The sequence below is a fragment of the Drosophila rhopaloa genome, unplaced genomic scaffold, assembly GCF_018152115.1.
Source record: "Drosophila rhopaloa isolate 14029-0021.01 unplaced genomic scaffold, ASM1815211v1 contig_2, whole genome shotgun sequence".
NCBI classification, from domain to species: Eukaryota; Metazoa; Arthropoda; class Insecta; order Diptera; family Drosophilidae; genus Drosophila; species Drosophila rhopaloa.
This window is the reverse complement of record NW_025335083.1, coordinates 528,071-546,969: the sequence shown is the minus strand read 5'-3', so window position 1 is coordinate 546,969 and position 18,899 is coordinate 528,071. Positions and strand designations below refer to the sequence as shown.

Here is an 18,899-nt window from a genome sequence, read left to right as displayed (position 1 = left end):
AGCCCGCCATTAACAATATATTGCGGTCAACTGCAGTTGACAACAACTTTCACTCAGTCGATTAATTATTAAGTGTCTACTGATTAGAGACATTAGGGCTGTCAACGGACTACACCAACAAACTGACACATTGTTTTTAACTGTCTGATAGAGTTCGTTAGTCACCCACATTGGAAGCCTGCGAAAACTATTGATTAGTGTTTGAATAATAGATGCAGATTGTATGTTAAATAGGGGCGACAAGAGGGCTAAGGAATCGAGGTTATCTCTAAAATACTCCAATAGGAAAAGCAAATGGGAGAGAAGCAGGATGGAAGAAATGGTTACCGACCGAGTGCGAAGTCGAAAAATGCAGTCAGGCGTTAACTGTTGATGCTCTGATTGTAGAGCACTAACGATTTCGTTCCTTGAATCGCTTTAAATTTACATTTAATGAGGTTAAAGTGCGACCAAGGTGCGAAAAAATGCAGAGTTAAGCAGGTACTTAGGGTTTCACAGTGATTTTAAGTATCGCAAAGTGAAATCAAATGCAAATTGCATGCAAAAGTTGTGCTAGTGGTTTGATATTGATCTGTGGATTATGCTAATGACATCGCGGAAAAATGTTTGCGGAGAAACCGACCGAGAAGCAATCAAATAATCAGAGCCAAAAGCTAAATTCTACACTGTTGTATACCCTTTTAAATATATTTAGTTTTTGGGATTTTTTCCCCCAACAACGAGAAAAGTACTTTTTAAAAAACTAGAACTGCCATTGGAAAAATCATGGCAAAGGGAAATACAATTATAACTATGTTCTTTTTTAAAATATACCCATATATACACTCTGAATTATAACAATTAACAGTTTCAGAATTAGTTTAAACAAGAAAGGAAGCAAACTTCGGAAAGCCGAAGTTTATATACGCTTGCAGTTATTAAACAACAACTACATTTGCATTTCTATGCCTATATTACGAAATCCAATGAAGCAATGTCGAATCTAAAAGTGTAATTCTCATATAGTAAAAAATTACTATATCTCAAAGGAATATTTTGATAAATAAAAAAACAGGAATACACAAATTTTTTAATTTTTTTTTTTAATTTATTGATTTTTCTATGGGAATTATATGATATAGATGTCCGATTTTAATTTAATTAAGCCCGTAATTACATAGTATTTAAATACTACCAAATCCCAAATTTTAAAACCAAAAAGTTAACATTTTTGGAATTTTTTTCTTGTTGTTCCTATGGGAGCTATATGATATAGTCGCCCGAGCCGTTCCGACTTATATTCTACCTGCATTAAAAATACAACTTTTGGAAAAGGTTCAAAGCTGAGAGACTAGTTTGCGTAGAACCATGTCTCCTTCACTGCGTTGCACATTTTTGACTGAAATTATAATACCCTCTACAAGGGTATAAAAGTGACCTCAATTTAAACTTATTTTCAACAAGAAAGGAAAGCTAACTTCGGGCGCAGCCGAAGTTGAAATACCCTTGCTGAATATTTTGTAAATTATATTCTCCAAAACTATTCATATGATGCATTCTTAACACTCATAAAAATCCCAACTTCCTAACTTTACCAAAGTTATGGCATTTCCAATCGTTCAGTTATATGGCAGCTATTGGATATAGTCGGCCGATCCTTAAGAAATTTGGTAGGTCGGATTGATTGGCCAAATATAAAACCCATAGAAAATCCCAACTTCCTGACTTTACAAACACAAAAGATATGGCATTTGTGATCGTCCAGTTATATGGCAGCTATATGATATAGTCGTCCGGTCCCGGCCGTTCCGACTTATATACTGAAAGAAGGGTGTGTGCAAAGTTTCAATTCGATATCTTTAAAACTGAGAGACTAGTTCGCGTACAAACAGACAGACAGACGGACGGACAGACGGACATGGTTATATCAACTCAGGAGGTGATCCTGATCAAGAATATATATACTTTATAGGGTCAGAGATGTCTCCTTCACTGCGTTGCACACTTTTGACCCTGTCCGTCTGTCTGTTTCTACGCAAACTAGTCTCTCAGTTTAAATTGAATTGAAACTTTGCACACGCCCTTCTTTTCTTTGCACGCAGTATATATGTCGGAACGGCCGGGATCGGCCGACTATATCCTATAGCTGCCATATAACTGAACGATTGTAAATGCCATAACTTTCGTGTTTTTAAAGTTATGAAGTTGGGATTTTTATGGGTGTTAAGAATGCATCATATGAATAATTTTGGAGATTATAATTTACAGAATATTCTGCAAGGGTATTTCAACTTCGGCTCCGCCCGAAGTTAGCTTTCCTTTCTTGTTTGAAAATATTTTTGGTATAAATCTGTAAATTATGCAATCTTTATTTAATGAAGTGATCAAACTAGTTTATGGCAAGTGCAAATTCTTTGAATAGCCTTTAAGATCCAAGGCTTGAGCTCAGCCACGTCGGCATAGACTCAAGGGGAATATGGATCCGCACAGTCTCTTCCGAAGGAGACTATTCCTACCAACGTGCCATTAAACACCAAAGGACCTCCAGAGTCCCCAGAGCAAGAGTCTTTGCCCGGAGCAGCGGCACAGATCATATCATTGCTAATTCTTCCGTAGTATGAACTTCGGCAGGCATTCTGATCCACGATGGCTACCGTGGTCTCTAGTAGAAAGTCAGATCTGGATTCGATGAGCCCACTCTTACCGAGAAAGTAGCAGATTTATCGACACAGTGAGCTGCCGTTATAACTACATTCTCGCTATATATGACCGCGCCCAGTCATGGATGCCATTTTTAAGGAGGGAACCGCTTCAATCGACACCGAATGACCTCCCATGAAGCGTTCCGGAATCCATTTGGAGGAGATCAGAGTAGCGCTGGAGATCAGGAAAATCCACTGGACGAACATTTTGAACTATAGTTTAAGGAATGAGTTACTTAAAGTTATATGATCCACTCTTTTATACACCTTTTAAAAATAGAAAGTGGAATGTTATTGAATATTCGTATATTTAAGGTATGTGGCTTGTACTGCCATTACAAAAATACTTTGCTAACAAACTACATTTAGTTTTTCAGTGCTTAGTCAGCCAAGCTTAGTCCAAAATTCTGAAAAAAGAATCCAATTAACGTGTTAAAGCGGTTGTCTGATAAAATTAAATGGAGCTGCTTGTTTGTTTAGAAAAAAAGGAGTTTCTGAACCTATTTTTGGCTAACAAAGTTTAATCTGGTAAAACTATATCCGGAAAAGAAGTTTCTAATTATTAAAAAAACATCAGGCTTTTAATCTTTTCATTAACATTCCATTCCTATTTTTACATTTATAATATTAAATTATATGTTTATTTATATGTTTGCCGTTGGCAAAGCAAATTTGTATAAAAGAGTGGATGTTATACCTTTAAATCACTCATTCCTTAAACTCTAGTTCGAAATGTACGTCCATTGGATTTTCCTGATCTACAGCGTTACCCTGGTCTGCTCGAAATGGACTCCGGAACGCATAGTGGGAGGACATTCGGTGTCGATTGAAGCGGTTCCCTGGCAGGCTTCCCTCCTTAAAAATGGCATTCATGACTGCGGCGCGGTCATATATAGCGAGAAAATAGTTCTAACGGCAGCTCACTGTGTCGATAGTCCTGATACTTTCCAAGTGAGAGTGGGCTCATCGATTTCGAATTTCGGTGGTCAAGTCGTGAATGTCTTGCGCATCATAAAACATGAGCAGTTTGGGCGTTACTATGGAATATCACATGACATTGCAGTGATCAAACTTCAGACTAGTCTTCGAATGGGCTGCGGTGTGAGCTCAATTCCTTTGGCCAATAGTTATCCGCGACCTGGATCATTAGTCTCGGTTTCTGGATGGGGACGGACCAGAACCTATGGGAAGGGTTCTGACTTTCTATTAGAGACCACGGTTGCCATTGTTGATCAGAATGCCTGCCGAAATTCATACTATGGTCAAATCACCAAGGAAATGATCTGTGCCGCTGCTCCGGGGAAAGGTGTCTGCAATGGGGATTCAGGAGGTCCTTTGGTGTTCAATGGCACACTGGTAGGAATAGTCTCTTTCGGAGGAATATGTGCTCATCCATATTTTCCTGGAGTCTATGCTAACGTTGCTGAGCTCAGGCCTTGGATATTAAGGGCTATTCAAAGACTTTAATGACGGTAGAAATTACTTTGATCACTAATTAAATAAAGATTGAATGAAATAAAGGATTATAGAAAACAAGAATGGAAGAAAAATTCAGCAAGCCGAAATGTATATACCCTTGCAGTTATTACAAAATGACTACATTTCGATTTCTATGGCTCCATTATTAACAAGAAAAGAAGCATACTTCGGCAAGCCGAAGTTTATATACCCTTGCAGTTATTACAAATCGACTACATTTTAATTTATATGCCTAAAAACAATGAAGCTGGTGTCGACTTTGCGCTGCATTTTGCCGTCGTTTCTATGGCAGCTGTATGATATTGTTGTCCGATTTTAATTAAATTAAAACCGTAATTCCATAATATTTAAATATTACCAAATCCCAATGAAAAATAAATAAAAACAAAGTAATTTTTTTCCGATTGTTCCTATGGAAGCTATATGATATAGTCGCCCGATTTGGCTCGTTCCGACTTATATACTACCTGCAATAGAAAGACAACTTTTGGGAAAGTTTCAGGCAGATAGCTTTAAAAGTGAGGGACTAGTTTGTTGTATTTTTGTTGTATTGTTTTCAACTTAAATGTAATAGTATAATTAATATTTATGTCGGCGTTTTTTTATAATGCTAAACATCAAGATGTTTTATTTAAAATTCCAAACTTCGTCTTCTGTCAGGCTTGCTTAATGATGTTGTTAAATATATAAACATTTTTATAAAATTATATATAAAGGAATTAGTAATAAGGATGGGAATTTTCTCCTTCTTAAAATTGTTATATATGTAATTTATATAAATTAATTCATAATTTTCATATAAATTTATAATTTTCATATACATTTATTATTTTCATATAAATTTAAAGGATATTAATTTTCTCATTCCTTAAACTATTTAAACAAAACTGATTATACTTTCTCGTCTTCTTAAGTTAATACATACGAATTTAAGGGACTTTTTATTTGCGAAGAAATAAGTAAAATTTGTTAGCCATTCTAAAAGATATTACAAAAAAAATATTTTCTTAAATTCTATAATAATTCTATAAGTGTCGCAAATTAAGTTTTGAAAATCACAATTTATCAAAATTAAAAGCCATTAAGTATGCTTAACGAAAAAAGTTATAAAAATTAATATATATTTAAATAATCCCCAAAGTATTAAAAGAAAATATATATAATTGTTTATTTATTTATTTTGTGTCGTCGAAAGGTTAGATCTTATGTCCGCAAAAAAAAATTACGGCAAAAACATAAATAATGGTCAAGATGTTCAAAGAGCAAAACAACATTATAAATTGGTAATTACAAAATAAAGAGCAAACAAAAATACCAATCAAGTCATGAAATTAGCAAAGGGAACTGAAACAAGAAAGGAAAGCTAACTTCGGGCGGAGCCGAAGTTGATATACCCTTGCAGAATACTCTGTAAATTATATTTTCCAAAATTATTCATATGATGCATTCTTAATACTCATAAAAAATCCCAACTTCGTAACTTTAAAAACACCAAAGTTATGGCATTTCCGATCAATCAGTTATATGGCAGCTAGAGGATATAGTCGGTCGATCCTTATGAAGTTTGGTAGGTCGGATTGATTGGCCAAAAATAAAACCCATAGAAAATCCCAACTTCCTAACTTTACAAACACCAAAGTTATGGCATTTCCGATCAATCAGTTATATGGCAGCTATAGGATATAGTCGGCCGATCCTTATAAAATTTGGTACGTCAAATTGATTGGCCAAATACAAAACACATAGAAAATCCCAACTTCCTAACTTTACAAACACCAAAGTTGTGGCATTTCCGATCGTTCAGTTATATGGCAGCTATACTATATAGTCGGCCGATCCTTATAAAATTTGGTACGTCAAATTGATTGGCCAAATGTAAAACCCATAGAAAATCCCAACTTCCTAACTTTAAAAACACCAAAGTTATGGCATTTCCGATCGTTCAGTTATATGGCAGCTATAGGATATAGTCGGCCGATCCCGGCCGTTCCGACTTATATACTGCGTGCAAAGGAAAGAAGGGTGTGTGCAAAGTTTCAATTCGATAGCTTTAAAACTGAGAGACTAGTTTGCGTAGAAACAGACAGACGGACAGACAGACGGACAGACGGACAGACGGACATGGCTATATCAACTCAGGAGGTGATCCTGATCAAGAATATATATACTTTATAGGGTCGGAGATGTCTCCTTCACTGCGTTGCACACTTTTGACCAAAATTATAATACCCTCTGCAAGGGTATAAAAATTAAAAATAAAATTAAAAAATTATTTATTTTGCTGTTTTTGTTATTTATCAATATATTCCTTTGAGATATACTAATTATTTACTATATCCGAATTACTCTTTAAGTTTTGTCAAAACCGGACTGCAATATCATATAGCTGGCATAGAAACGATGACAAAATGCAGCGCAAAATCGACATAGCTTCATTGTTTTTATACCCTTGCAGAGGGTATTATAATTTTGGTCAAAAGTGTGCAACGCAGTGAAGGAGACATCTCCGACCCTATAAAGTATATATATTCTTGATCAGGATCACCTCCTGAGTTGATATAGCCATGTCCGTCTGTCCGTCTGTCCGTCTGTCTCTTTCTACGCAAACTAGTCTCTCAGTTTTAAAGCTATCGAGTTGAAACTTTGCACACACCCTTCTTTCCTTTGCACGCAGTATATATGTGGGAACGGCCGGGATCGGCCGACTATATCCTATAGCTGCCATATAACTGCTTGATCGGAAATGCCATAACTTTGGTGTTTGTAAAGTTAGGAAGTTGGAATTTTATATGGGTTTTATATTTGGCCAATCAATCCGACCTACCAAATTTCATAAGGATCGGCCGACTATATCCTATAGCCGCCATATAACTGATTGATCGGAAATGCCACAACTTTGGTTTTTGTTAAGTTAGGAAGTTGGAATTTTCTATGGGTTCTATTTTTAACCAATCAATCTAACCTATCAAATTTCATAAGGATCGGCCGACTATATCCTATAGCTGCCATATAACTGAACGATTGGAAATGCCATAACTTTCGTGTTTTTCAAGTTAGGAAGTTGGGATTTTTATGAGTGTTAAGAATGCATCATATGAATAATTTTGGAGAATATAATTTACAGAATATTCTGCAAGGGTATTTCAACTTCGGCTCCGCCCGAAGTTAGCTTTCCTTTCTTGTTTATATATAATTTATGATATAGTCGCCCGATCCGTCTCATTCCGACTTATAGAAAGACAACTTTTGGGAAAGTTTCAAACAGATAGTTTTAAAATTAAAAGGCTAGTTTGCCTAGAAACGGAAGAACGGACAGACGGACGACATGGATCGGCTCTTCTGGTAATGCTGATCAAGAATATACATACTTTATAGGGTCGGAAATGTCTCCTTCACTGCATTGCAAATTTTTGACTGAAATTATAATACCCTCTGCAAGGGTATAATAATATTCAGCTTTCCGAAATAAGCTATCTGGACTGTTAATTAAAGCCACTCGCTAATCTCAATCTTACATTAATGTCACTGCTTAAATCTGCTTTTAAATGAAAGTTTCTAAGCTGTCCTAGACCGCCTCAAATCTGTGTTAGTTGAAATGCAGCCAATGACTTTCGCGCTGCCAGGCACAGGAATAGTTCAAAGCCCAACCACAGTCAACAAAATTATACTCGAATTCGAGCATTTTCACTAATTAAACTGACACGAAAGCCGCAACACAGTCGGAAAACCCAGCTTTGAGTGAACCCCATTCGTATGCTGGTGCCACAGATTTTCATTTTTTGGTCTATAGAAAATGAGAATTCGTGTGCTTGGCAGCCGCTTGATGACTGTGGCTGCCTGTAGATTTGTTTTTGGGTTGTCCCGCCAGCCCCACTAACGTCTCTGGCAAAACTTTTTTTTGTTTCATTAGCACTCACCTGAGCGAATTAAAGATCCAAACGTTTGCCAGACGACTCTAGCCCCGTTTCCTGCAGAAATCCGGCGACGACGGGGCAAGGCTGCCGCTCGTGCAGACGCAGTGCAGCAGCAGTGACCCGCTGCGTGTACGCCGCAAGAGGGACACTCGAATTGCCCGAGCTTCCTCCAAGCCACCGCCGGTAAGTGTACTCCGGGTCCGTGTTCCAAAACTTGTGGAAGGAAACGGGCGGCTGCAGCAGCAGCAGCTCCTCGGCGTAGTCCTGCGGACGAGCCTGGTGCATGCCAGCAGCCGGCACCGCCGCCACGCCGAGCGCTTGGAGGCAGTAGCCCAGGATCATGTCGTCGGGGGCACTCGCACTGGGACAGGTGCAGCGCTCCACGATGAGCCGCACCAGGGGCAGACTGAGCAGGATGCCGGCCCCTCCCGTGTGGTAATTGAAGCCGTCTGGGGCGCGCAGCCGGTAGCCATACCTCTGGCCCAAATACACGAACTCCGTGTGGTTGTGGCAGCTCAGTAGGGCGCTTACTCGGGGCACACTGTGGGGAAAGGGGGCAGGAATCAGAGGCGGAAATTGCAAGTGCCCGATGAGTCGGATATATCAATATAAATATTTTAATTGAATGCTCCATCATGCATTTGAGCCGGAAAATAAATATGAAAACGAGAAATGAAATTGAAGCCGGGCAGACAAGGTTCGTATACCCTTGCAGTTATATTATTTGGCCAGTTCGTGAATTTGCCTTGAACGTTTCTATAAAAGCTGTGGGATATAGTCTTCACAAGAAAACAACTTCAACTGCGTTGCAAGCGATGTGCACATTTCCGACCCTATATTCTTGATCAGCGAGTCGATCTAGCTATGTCCGTCTGTCCCACCGTCCGTCAGTCCATCTTTCCGTTTTTACGCAAACTAGTTCCTTTGCAAGAATAAGTTTGCCGTCTTTCTTTTCTGGGATTAGAACTTTTCTGGTATTTATGATTTACAAAAGGAACCTGTTTGACTATATGATGTCCGTTTATTACTTTCTAAATCTTATTTGTTTATATGTATATAAAAGATCGGATAAAACTAGCTGATCTTGGTTATTTTAGAAGAATTATGCTTTCGTTGTTATACCCTTGCAGAGGGTATTATAATTTTGGTCAAAAGTGTGCAACGCAGTGAAGGAGACATCTCCGACCCTATAAAGTATATATATTCTTGATCAGGATCACCTCCTGAGTTGATATAGCCATGTCCGTCTGTCCGTCTGTCCGTCTGTCTGTTTCTACGCAAACTAGTCTCTCAGTTTTAAAGCTATCGGATTGAAACTTTGCACACACCCTTCTTTCCTTTGCACGCAGTATATAAGTCGGAACGGCCGGGATCGGCCGACTATATCCTATAGCTGCCATATAACTGATTGATCGGAAATGCCATAACTTTCGTGTTTGTAAAGTTAGGAAGTTGGGATTTTCTATGGGTTTTATATTTGGCCAATCAATCCGACCTACCAAATTTCATAAGGATCGGCCGACTATATCCTATAGCTGCCATATAACTGATTGATCGGAAATGCCATAACTTTGGTGTTTGTAAAGTTAGAAAGTTGGGATTTTCTATGGGTTTTATATTTGGCCAATCAATCCGACCTACCAAATTTCATAAGGATCGGCCGACTATATCCTATAGCTGCCATATAACTGATTGATCGGAAATGCCATAACTTTGGTGTTTGTAAAGTTAGGAAGTTGGGATTTTCTATGGGTTTTATTTTGGCCCAATCAATTCGACATATTAAATTTCATAAGGATCGGCCGACTATATCCTATAGCTGCCATATAACTGATTGATCGGAAATGAAATAACTTTGGTGTTTTTAAAGTTAGGAAGGTGGGATTTTTTATGAGTATTAAAAATGCATCATATGAATAATTTTGGAGAATATAATTTGCAGAATATTCTGCAAGGGTATTTCAACTTCGGCTCCGCCCGAAGTTAGCTTTCCTTTCTTGTTTTTAGCTTAATATTAAGTTTTTATATCGTTTAGCTGTCATAGTATACTTGCCAAATCTAGCTTTCGTTTTTGTTTGTTCTAAAATCAAAATAGAAAAAAAGTTGGGGAAAAGGCACCATATACTTGTATTTTAGAAAAAACAAGAGAGAACGCTATAGACGAGTGCCTCGACTATTAGATGCCCGTTACTCAGCTAAACAACTTAATATAAATATGCCTTCTTGTATGTTTTTCGCCGCTCGAATTAGCACCTTGGCCAGCTGTTTCAAAGTCATCCGTTAGATGGCGCTACCATGGTACCACGGGCCATGAAAGGCGCTAGCCAGGTTTAAGCGTTTAATGGGTTTTTGGGCGTTAGAGTGGGCGTGGCAAACTTTTATTAGGCAAATCGATAGGTATTGACGAAACAAATACAGAAAATTAAAATTTTCATAATATCATCAAAACTGTGGCCACAGCTTGTGGCTTGTGGGCGTCAGAGGGGGCGTGGCACCATTTTGAAACAAACTTGCGCTGCGTAGGAACTCCTAAAATCTACATGCAAAATGCCAATCTTCTAGCTTTTATAGTTTCCGAGATCTCAGCGTTCATATGGACAGACAGACAGACGGACAGACAGACGGACATGGCTAGATCGACTCGGCTAGTGATCCTGAACAAGAATATATATACTTTATAGGGTCGGAAACGCTTCCTTCTACCTGTTACATACTTTTGCACGAATACAATATACCCTTTTACTCTACGAGTAACGGGTATAAAAAACCTTCTCAACATTTAAGAAAATAATTTTTTCTTTTAATATTTTTTCTTTTCTAATTTAATATTTTTAATATTTTAGTTTTTATTTACTACTTTAAAAAAGGTAACCTTAAGGGAAGAAATGCCATATTTTACAGTTAAAGAAAATAATTTTAATTTTAAAAACATCGCTTGTTTTTCTTTGTTTCAAAGTTAACGAAGTTAATGACTGATTTTAAGAAAGATTCAAAATTGATTTTAAAAACCAACTTTCTTTAATTTAAACCAATTTTCTATTGCGTCGATTTTAAAAGTTTTTTATAGATTTTAACAAAATAACTCGCTTTAACTATTATTTACTGTAAATTTAGACCGTTAAACATATCTCGCATTAGCCTTTAGCCGACTCAAAATAGCCCCATTAGGTCAAAAGCCAAAAACCCCTCACCTAAGAAGCGTGTCATCGTCGACGAGCATGAGCCAGCGTATGTCCATTTGTTCACCGATATCCTTGAGGGATAATTGTAAAATTGCCATTGTCTTGGCACAATGTCCAGTCTGAACATTCGGTATCCCAGTGCTGATTGTCGGTATGCCAACGTCTGTTGAGGTTTTTGCAAGAAGAAAGGGGAGTCGGAAAGTCAAATCAATGAATATTCAATAAGTGGGACTGCTCCTCGCAGGGTGAAACTGGGGAGCGGGGATGAGAACTCTCAATCAAACAGGCAGAAGTCGGGTGTTTGCCCATGCATATATGCATATGTGTTTAGTTTTCCCGTCACTCCGCCTCATCGTGTTTTTGGTAATGCGATGAGCCCGCAGTCGTGGCATGTGCAACCCCTGCACCACCCTCCGCACCCTCCGCAGCCCACATTTGGTTTAATTGCCCGCTCATTGTCATCGGGGTGCTCACCTGCCACATCGCTGTAGTATCTCCTGTTCTGGGCGTTTTCTGCCCAGGTGCGTTCGATGATTGTTATGCGTTCCTTATGGAATTTCGCACAGGTTTTGATTGCGAAATATATGTGCGACCCGGTCGTGTACACCTGTTCACGTGGGTGGGAGTGGCCAGGAAAGCAGATATGGCAGATGCGGAAACGGAGAGAATCAAGTATAGACAATTTATGGTTATGGAGGTTTCAAATGCTAATTGCTCGGGGTGGTCCATTGGCATATGGGATCAAATGAATCTTGAAATTAGTTGCCTCCTATGCTTTAAATCTTAAATCTTAAATCTTAAATCTTAAATCTTAAATCTTAAATCTTAAATCTTAAATCTTAAATCTTAAATCTTAAATCTTAAATCTTAAATCTTAAATCTTAAATCTTAAATCTTAAATCTTAAATCTTAAATCTTAAATCTTAAATCTTAAATCTTAAATCTTAAATCTTAAATCTTAAATCTTAAATCTTAAATCTTAAATCTTAAATCTTAAATCTTAAATCTTAAATCTTAAATCTTAAATCTTAAATCTTAAATCTTAAATCTTAAATCTTAAATCTTAAATCTTAAATCTTAAATCTTAAATCTTAAATCTTAAATCTTAAATCTTAAATCTTAAATCTTAAATCTTAAATCTTAAATCTTAAATCTTAAATCTTAAATCTTAAATCTTAAATCTTAAATCTTAAATCTTAAATCTTAAATCTTAAATCTTAAATCTTAAATCTTAAATCTTAAATCTTAAATCTTAAATCTTAAATCTTAAATCTTAAATCTTAAATCTTAAATCTTAAATCTTAAATCTTAAATCTTAAATCTTAAATCTTAAATCTTAAATCTTAAATCTTAAATCTTAAATCTTAAATCTTAAATCTTAAATCTTAAATCTTAAATCTTAAATCTTAAATCTTAAATCTTAAATCTTAAATCTTAAATCTTAAATCTTAAATCTTAAATCTTAAATCTTAAATCTTAAATCTTAAATCTTAAATCTTAAATCTTAAATCTTAAATCTTAAATCTTAAATCTTAAATCTTAAATCTTAAATCTTAAATCTTAAATCTTAAATCTTAAATCTTAAATCTTAAATCTTAAATCTTAAATCTTAAATCTTAAATCTTAAATCTTAAAACTTATTCTTTATCTTTTTTTAAACCTTTAATTCGGCGCTTAGCATATTTTATCGGTTTCAGTACCCAATACGTTTTTAAATGTATTAAAGACGACCTAATCGAATAGCTCACTTGCAAAAGATCTTACCCGCATATCTACGTTGTGTTTTATATAAGTTGTATGTAGATATGTAACGCATGATGAAGTAGTGTGATGGACTAGTAATTCTTTTAAAGCTGAAGGGGTACGTAACGTCGGAAGTTAGCTCAATATCTTGTCGTCATATTGATGACATTTTTATAAAAAATAACTATATATACAATAATACAAAGTCGTTATACCATTACAAAATTAATTTTCCCGCATTTTGTTATCAACGAAAGAACAAACTTTGGTAGGCATTTCAAGAGTAAAAAATATTTTTTGTATGAAATGGGGAAATCGACATTTTTGCAAATACCTCATCTTAATCAAAGGCCTATTAAGATGATATATGCTTTCACTACAACAAGTCATAAATAAACTTACGCAACGCTCCTTCAGGTGCTCTGAAGTCGATAGCAGGCCAGCAGGCGGCTCCTCCGGCTTTGCATGCAGCATGCAACGAGGACCTCTGTTTGGAGTACCTGCAGTTCGCATGGATACGAAGGTGGGACAAATGTAGCTGGCACTTTTCAGAGTAATCCTCACGGACACCGGTGTGCCGGAATGCGGGTCGGGCGTAACGTTTTCGTATATAAAACGCGCCAGTTCATGAGAGGCGTCGATGGAGAAGTCGCTGGGAAGGGTAGTGTTTTGGGCATTAGAAGCAACAAGTTCCGCCAGCCTGAAAACGAAGGGTTTATTGTGTATGGTATGAAAAGGTATGAATGTTATGAATAAGATCACACTATTAAAATTTGACTATGTAGCATTAAAAGATTACACAGGTTTTTCAAAATCAAAAAGTAAACAAGAAGGAATGCCTTTAGACGAGTGCCGCGGCTTTCAAATTCCAGTTCCGCTGTTAACCAATTTAAAAAAAAAATGCCCCTAACAGATATATTTAAGGTATATTTATTTGCTGGCGTCATTTGCCATCTTAAACCTAATTTCATAATAACTTCTGTAACAGTTTCACGATTTGGAATATTTGGTATGTGTCGATAGTTTTTGACCCAATAAATATCATCTTTCTACAAAATTTTTAAATTTTTAGGCTTCATAGGTTCGGAAATGATTTATTTTACCAACACTTTTTAACAAATACAGTACACCCTTTTACTTCACGAGTAACGATTATAAATATTTTAAACTCAGTGGCCAACAATTGCTTTTTGAAGTTTATTTTAAATATTGTTATTTTAATTAGCCCTGGTTTTCGGGTTTTACTTATTAAAAATTAAAATACCAAAAAAATAAAATCACTTCTTTAACATATTAATGCAATTATTGTTCAATTTGGTTATTTAAGATTTTAACCAAATACTGATGCGCCAGAACTGTTTTGTTTATAAAATAAAACAAGAAAGGAAGCAAGCGTCGGCATGCCGATCTTTATATACCCTTGCAGTTATTACAAATCGACTCCATTTTAATTTTTATGCCTATATAACTAAAAACCATAAAGCTATTTTGATTTTGCGATCTGTGTGGTGGCGTCATATATACTATGACAGACGGGCGGACAGATGGACGGACGGACGGACGGACAGATGGACGGACAGACGGACGGACGGACAGACGGTCAGACGGACGGACATGGCTCTTCTGGTGATGCTGATCAAGAATATATATACTTTATAGGGTCGGAAATGCCTCCTTCACTGCAAACTTTTGACTGAAATTATAATACCCTCTGCAAGGGTATTATGATTTGTTTAAGTTTAAACTAAACGGAAAAAAATAAGTTGAGTGTCTTATTCTCCTCTTTATAATAGTCTTGACAAAAGTGTAATATGGAACTAATTCCAAGCAATAGTTTTTAACCTATTTTTTTCCTGGATAACAATTATTAGTTTAATCGAAGATTATACAACTCATAGATTTGACACCTGACAGCAAAATATTTTGTAGATTTATTTAATTATATTTCGTTTAATTTAATTTTGTTCTTTTTTTTAAATCTTCTTTTAATATAATTACTAACTATTAAGTATTATAACAAAAAAGAAACAAATATACTCGGTAATATGTGTTTTTGATGGACTTGTAACTAACTTTTTTCAGTTCCCTTTGCTAATTTCATGACTTGATTCGTATTTATACCCGTTACTCGTAGAGTAAAAGGGTATATTGTATTCGTGCAAAAGTATGTAACAGCTAGAAGGAAGCGTTTCCGACCCTATAAAGTATATATATTCTTGATCAGGATCACTAGCCGAGTCGATCTAGCCATGTCCGTCTGTCCGTCTGTCTGTCCGTATGAACGCTGAGATCTCGGAAACTATAAAAGCTAGAAGATTGGCATTTTGCATGTAGATTTTAGGAGTTCCTACGCAGCGCAAGTTTGTTTCAAAAAGGTGCCACGCCCCCTTTAACGCCCACAATCGCTTATATACGATTTTAAAAATTTAAATATTTCGGAAAAGTAAAAATGCAGTTTTATTGAGTTTATCAATACCTATCGAAATGTATTTGAAATTTCAAATCGGACCATTCGTTAAAAAGTTATGCGTGATCAAAGTTTCTATCTCCATCTCCCTCGCACTCCCTTTACCTGAGTAACGGGTATCTGATAGTCGGGGCACCCGGCTATAGCGTTCTCTCTTGTTTTGTTTGCTCTTTATTTTGTAATTACCAATTTATAATGTTGTTTTGCTCTTTGAACATCTTGACCATTATTTATGTTTTTGCCGTAATTTTTTTTTGCGGACATAAGATCTAACCTTTCGACGACAAAAAATAAATAAATAAACAATTATATATATTTTCTTTTAATACTTTGGGGATTATTTAAATATATATTAATTTTTATAACTTTTTTCGTTGAGCATACTTAATGGCTTTTAATTTTGATAAATTGTGATTTTCAAAACTTAATTTGCGACACTTATAGAATTATTATAGAATTTAAGAAAATATTTTTTTTGTAATATCTTTCAGAATGGCTAACAAATTTTACTTATTTCTTCGCAAATAAAAAGTCCCTTAAATTCGTATGTATTAACTTAAGAAGACGAGAAAGTATAATCAGTTTTGTTTAAATAGTTTAAGGAATGAGAAAATTAATATCCTTTAAATTTATATGAAAATAATAAATTTATATGAAAATTATAAATTTATATGAAAATTATAAATTAATTTATATAAATTAATTCCATCCCCGTAGATAGCTGATGAGTCTGAGGTGACGTGCAGACGAAACTAGCTAGTCCTATCATAGTCGGGTTCACTCCCCAGGCAGTGTAAGTGTGATGAAAGTTAAGTGGAATAAATCGTTGCGTTATAGAAGAAATTAAAATATAACCAACGTATGACCTCGAGTAATTCAATAACACTACAATTATAAATTACATATATAACAATTTTAAGAAGGAGAAAATTCCCATCCTTATTACTAATTCCTTTATATATAATTTTATAAAAATGTTTATATATTTAACAACATCATTAAGCAAGCCTGACAGAAGACGAAGTTTGGAATTTTAAATAAAACATCTTGATGTTTAGCATTATAAAAAAACGCCGACATAAATATTAATTATACTATTACATTTAAGTTGAAAACAATACAACAAAAATACAACAAACTAGTCCCTCACTTTTAAAGCTATCTGCCTGAAACTTTCCCAAAAGTTGTCTTTCTATTGCAGGTAGTATATAAGTCGGAACGAGCCAAATCGGGCGACTATATCATATAGCTTCCATAGGAACAATCGGAAAAAAATTACTTTGTTTTTATTTATTTTTCATTGGGATTTGGTAATATTTAAATATTATGGAATTACGGTTTTAATTTAATTAAAATCGGACAACAATATCATACAGCTGCCATAGAAACGACGGCAAAATGCAGCGCAAAGTCGACACCAGCTTCATTGTTTTTAGGCATATAAATTAAAATATAGTCGATTTGTAATAACTGCAAGGGTATATAAACTTCGGCTTGCCGAAGTATGCTTCTTTTCTTGTTTTTGTATTATATTGTTTACTAATTTGCCTGATTTTTCTGCAAGTTGTAGACAAGAGTAAATAGAGTTTTATTTGTTTTTCAAATTGGCTGATTTTTATATTTTTTTTGGGCAAGAGTATAAATTGTTTTATTTTATTTTATCGTTTTGCGGTGACCAATTTTGAGACGCAATGGATAGTCGGAAGCAAAAGTATTTTTATTTAGTTAACAGTGAAAGCAAATTTTTGATCGTTCAATTTTAATTATTTCTTTTCGGAAAATGTAAGTATTTTTAATATTTTTTATTCATAAATATGTTATAGAAATGCTGACAAGTTTGTCTGTTTTAACAAAAATAGGTTAATTATTTATGAATTATTTACATATTTTACTTACCTTCGCAGCAGAACACCTGTAAAAACAACTCCAGCGCTAAGCATGGGGTACGGGAACCGTTGGGGATCCTTGTAGTTTGAGAAATGGTGTATAATGGTGGCCTCCGAATCGTACAATGCATGGCCGTGGAAGGAGAGCTTAAGGAGGGACGTCGGTACAGGACTCATGTCTTAACTCCAGGTGAAAAACTCACCTCCCCAGAGTCCTGGCGACGCAGCTGCTCGAGCAGGCCGCGCAGCGAGGACACACGCGTGTTGTGCTGACACCATATAATCCATTCCGTGCGCGCATTCAGCAGACGTGTCTGGCCTCGCAGATGTGGCAGTGCGTCCAGTAGGGTCCAGTAGTTGAAGAGCTCCTGCATCACATGGACCTTTAAGACATAGTCCCCGGGGAAGATCTCCGCTCGTTCCAGTTGCCGATGCTGCTTCCGCACGCTGTCGGACAAGGCGAAGCACTCATCTTTGGCTTGGCGAGGAAGTGGAGGGCAGGCGATGACCAGGAGTACCTCTCCTGGTTCCATTCTGCCGGAGCACACACTAGCAAAATACAAGAGCCCCAGCACCACACACATCCTAGAAGACATTTCTGATGTCTGTTACGGAACTCTACGATTTCCATAAGTTTTTTTTACATTCTACTTCCGAATTCCATCCCGCCAACGGAACACGACCGCCCTTATGAACGTGCGAAAACGTACTGAGGCAACTGTGATTTAATTTTGGCGGAAAGTCGAAATGCCTAGTGGCCTGGTGGAGTGAAAGCGGGCTTCGGGATTTCGTGATTTCGTATGCGTAGTCCAACGCGCAGGCGCCTGTAAGGACCAGATTTTATGAATGAATCACTAGGTGCATGCAACAGTTGCCTTTCCTTCTGTGTGAATAAGCAGTGGCTTTAAAATAATCAATTGATTTAGGAGGCACCCCACTTGCTATGAGTCCAACCAAAAAGTATTTAAACAAGGAAAGCTAACTTCGGGCGGAGCCGAAGTTGATATACCCTTAAAGAATGTTCTGTAAATTATATTCTCCAAAATTATTCATATCATGCATTCTTAATACTTATACTTCTTTTGAATTTGACATATCTACCCTTTTCAGCCTCTTTTATAATGCAAGGGAGTGGCAGTAACGGGCAGTAGCGGTCATAGAATTAATTATATAGGATATATTCGGCCGATCGGTTCCATCGGCTCAAAAAATATAATACCCTCTGCAAGTGTATAACAACAAAGTTATATTGATAAAAAAAAAAATTTTTTCCGATTGTTCCTATGGGATTTATATTATATAGTCGCCCGATCCGACTCGTTCCGACTTATGGGAAAGTTTCAAGCAGATAGCCCTAGAACTGAGTGACTAGTTTTCGTAGAAACGGACAGACGCACGGACAGAATTATAACATCCTCTGCAAGGGTATAAAATCGATGTTTGGCTTCTCCAAAACTAAAGTTGTTTCGTGTTTGCTTCGAATCGCGGCTTTCTTCTCCTGTAACCGTTTTAATTGTTTTAAACAGCTCGATTAAAAAAAGTTGTTC

General features: G+C 36.2%; 2 protein-coding genes and 1 pseudogene across 2 annotated transcripts; 1 reads left to right on the top strand and 2 right to left on the bottom strand.

Annotated features, from left to right (window-relative positions):
* Positions 1 to 2,641: 2,641 nt before the first annotated feature.
* On the bottom strand, positions 2,642 to 2,888 carry LOC108039493 (annotated as a pseudogene).
* Positions 2,889 to 3,413: 525 nt separating this feature from the next.
* LOC108039494 (trypsin delta-like) lies at positions 3,414 to 4,148 on the top strand. The gene has a single exon (XM_017116521.2). The coding sequence runs from the start codon at positions 3,414 to 3,416 to the stop codon at positions 4,146 to 4,148; it is 735 nt and encodes a 244-aa protein (XP_016972010.2).
* Positions 4,149 to 8,086: 3,938 nt separating this feature from the next.
* On the bottom strand, positions 8,087 to 18,528 carry LOC108038450 (beta-1,3-glucosyltransferase). The gene is made up of 6 exons (XM_044460288.1): positions 17,556 to 18,528; positions 17,363 to 17,499; positions 13,402 to 13,699; positions 11,731 to 11,863; positions 11,266 to 11,419; positions 8,087 to 8,615 (listed from the first exon to the last, which is right to left on the bottom strand). The coding sequence occupies exons 1-6, from the start codon at positions 17,946 to 17,948 to the stop codon at positions 8,087 to 8,089; spliced, it is 1,644 nt and encodes a 547-aa protein (XP_044316223.1). The 5' UTR covers positions 17,949 to 18,528.
* Positions 18,529 to 18,899: the final 371 nt, after the last annotated feature.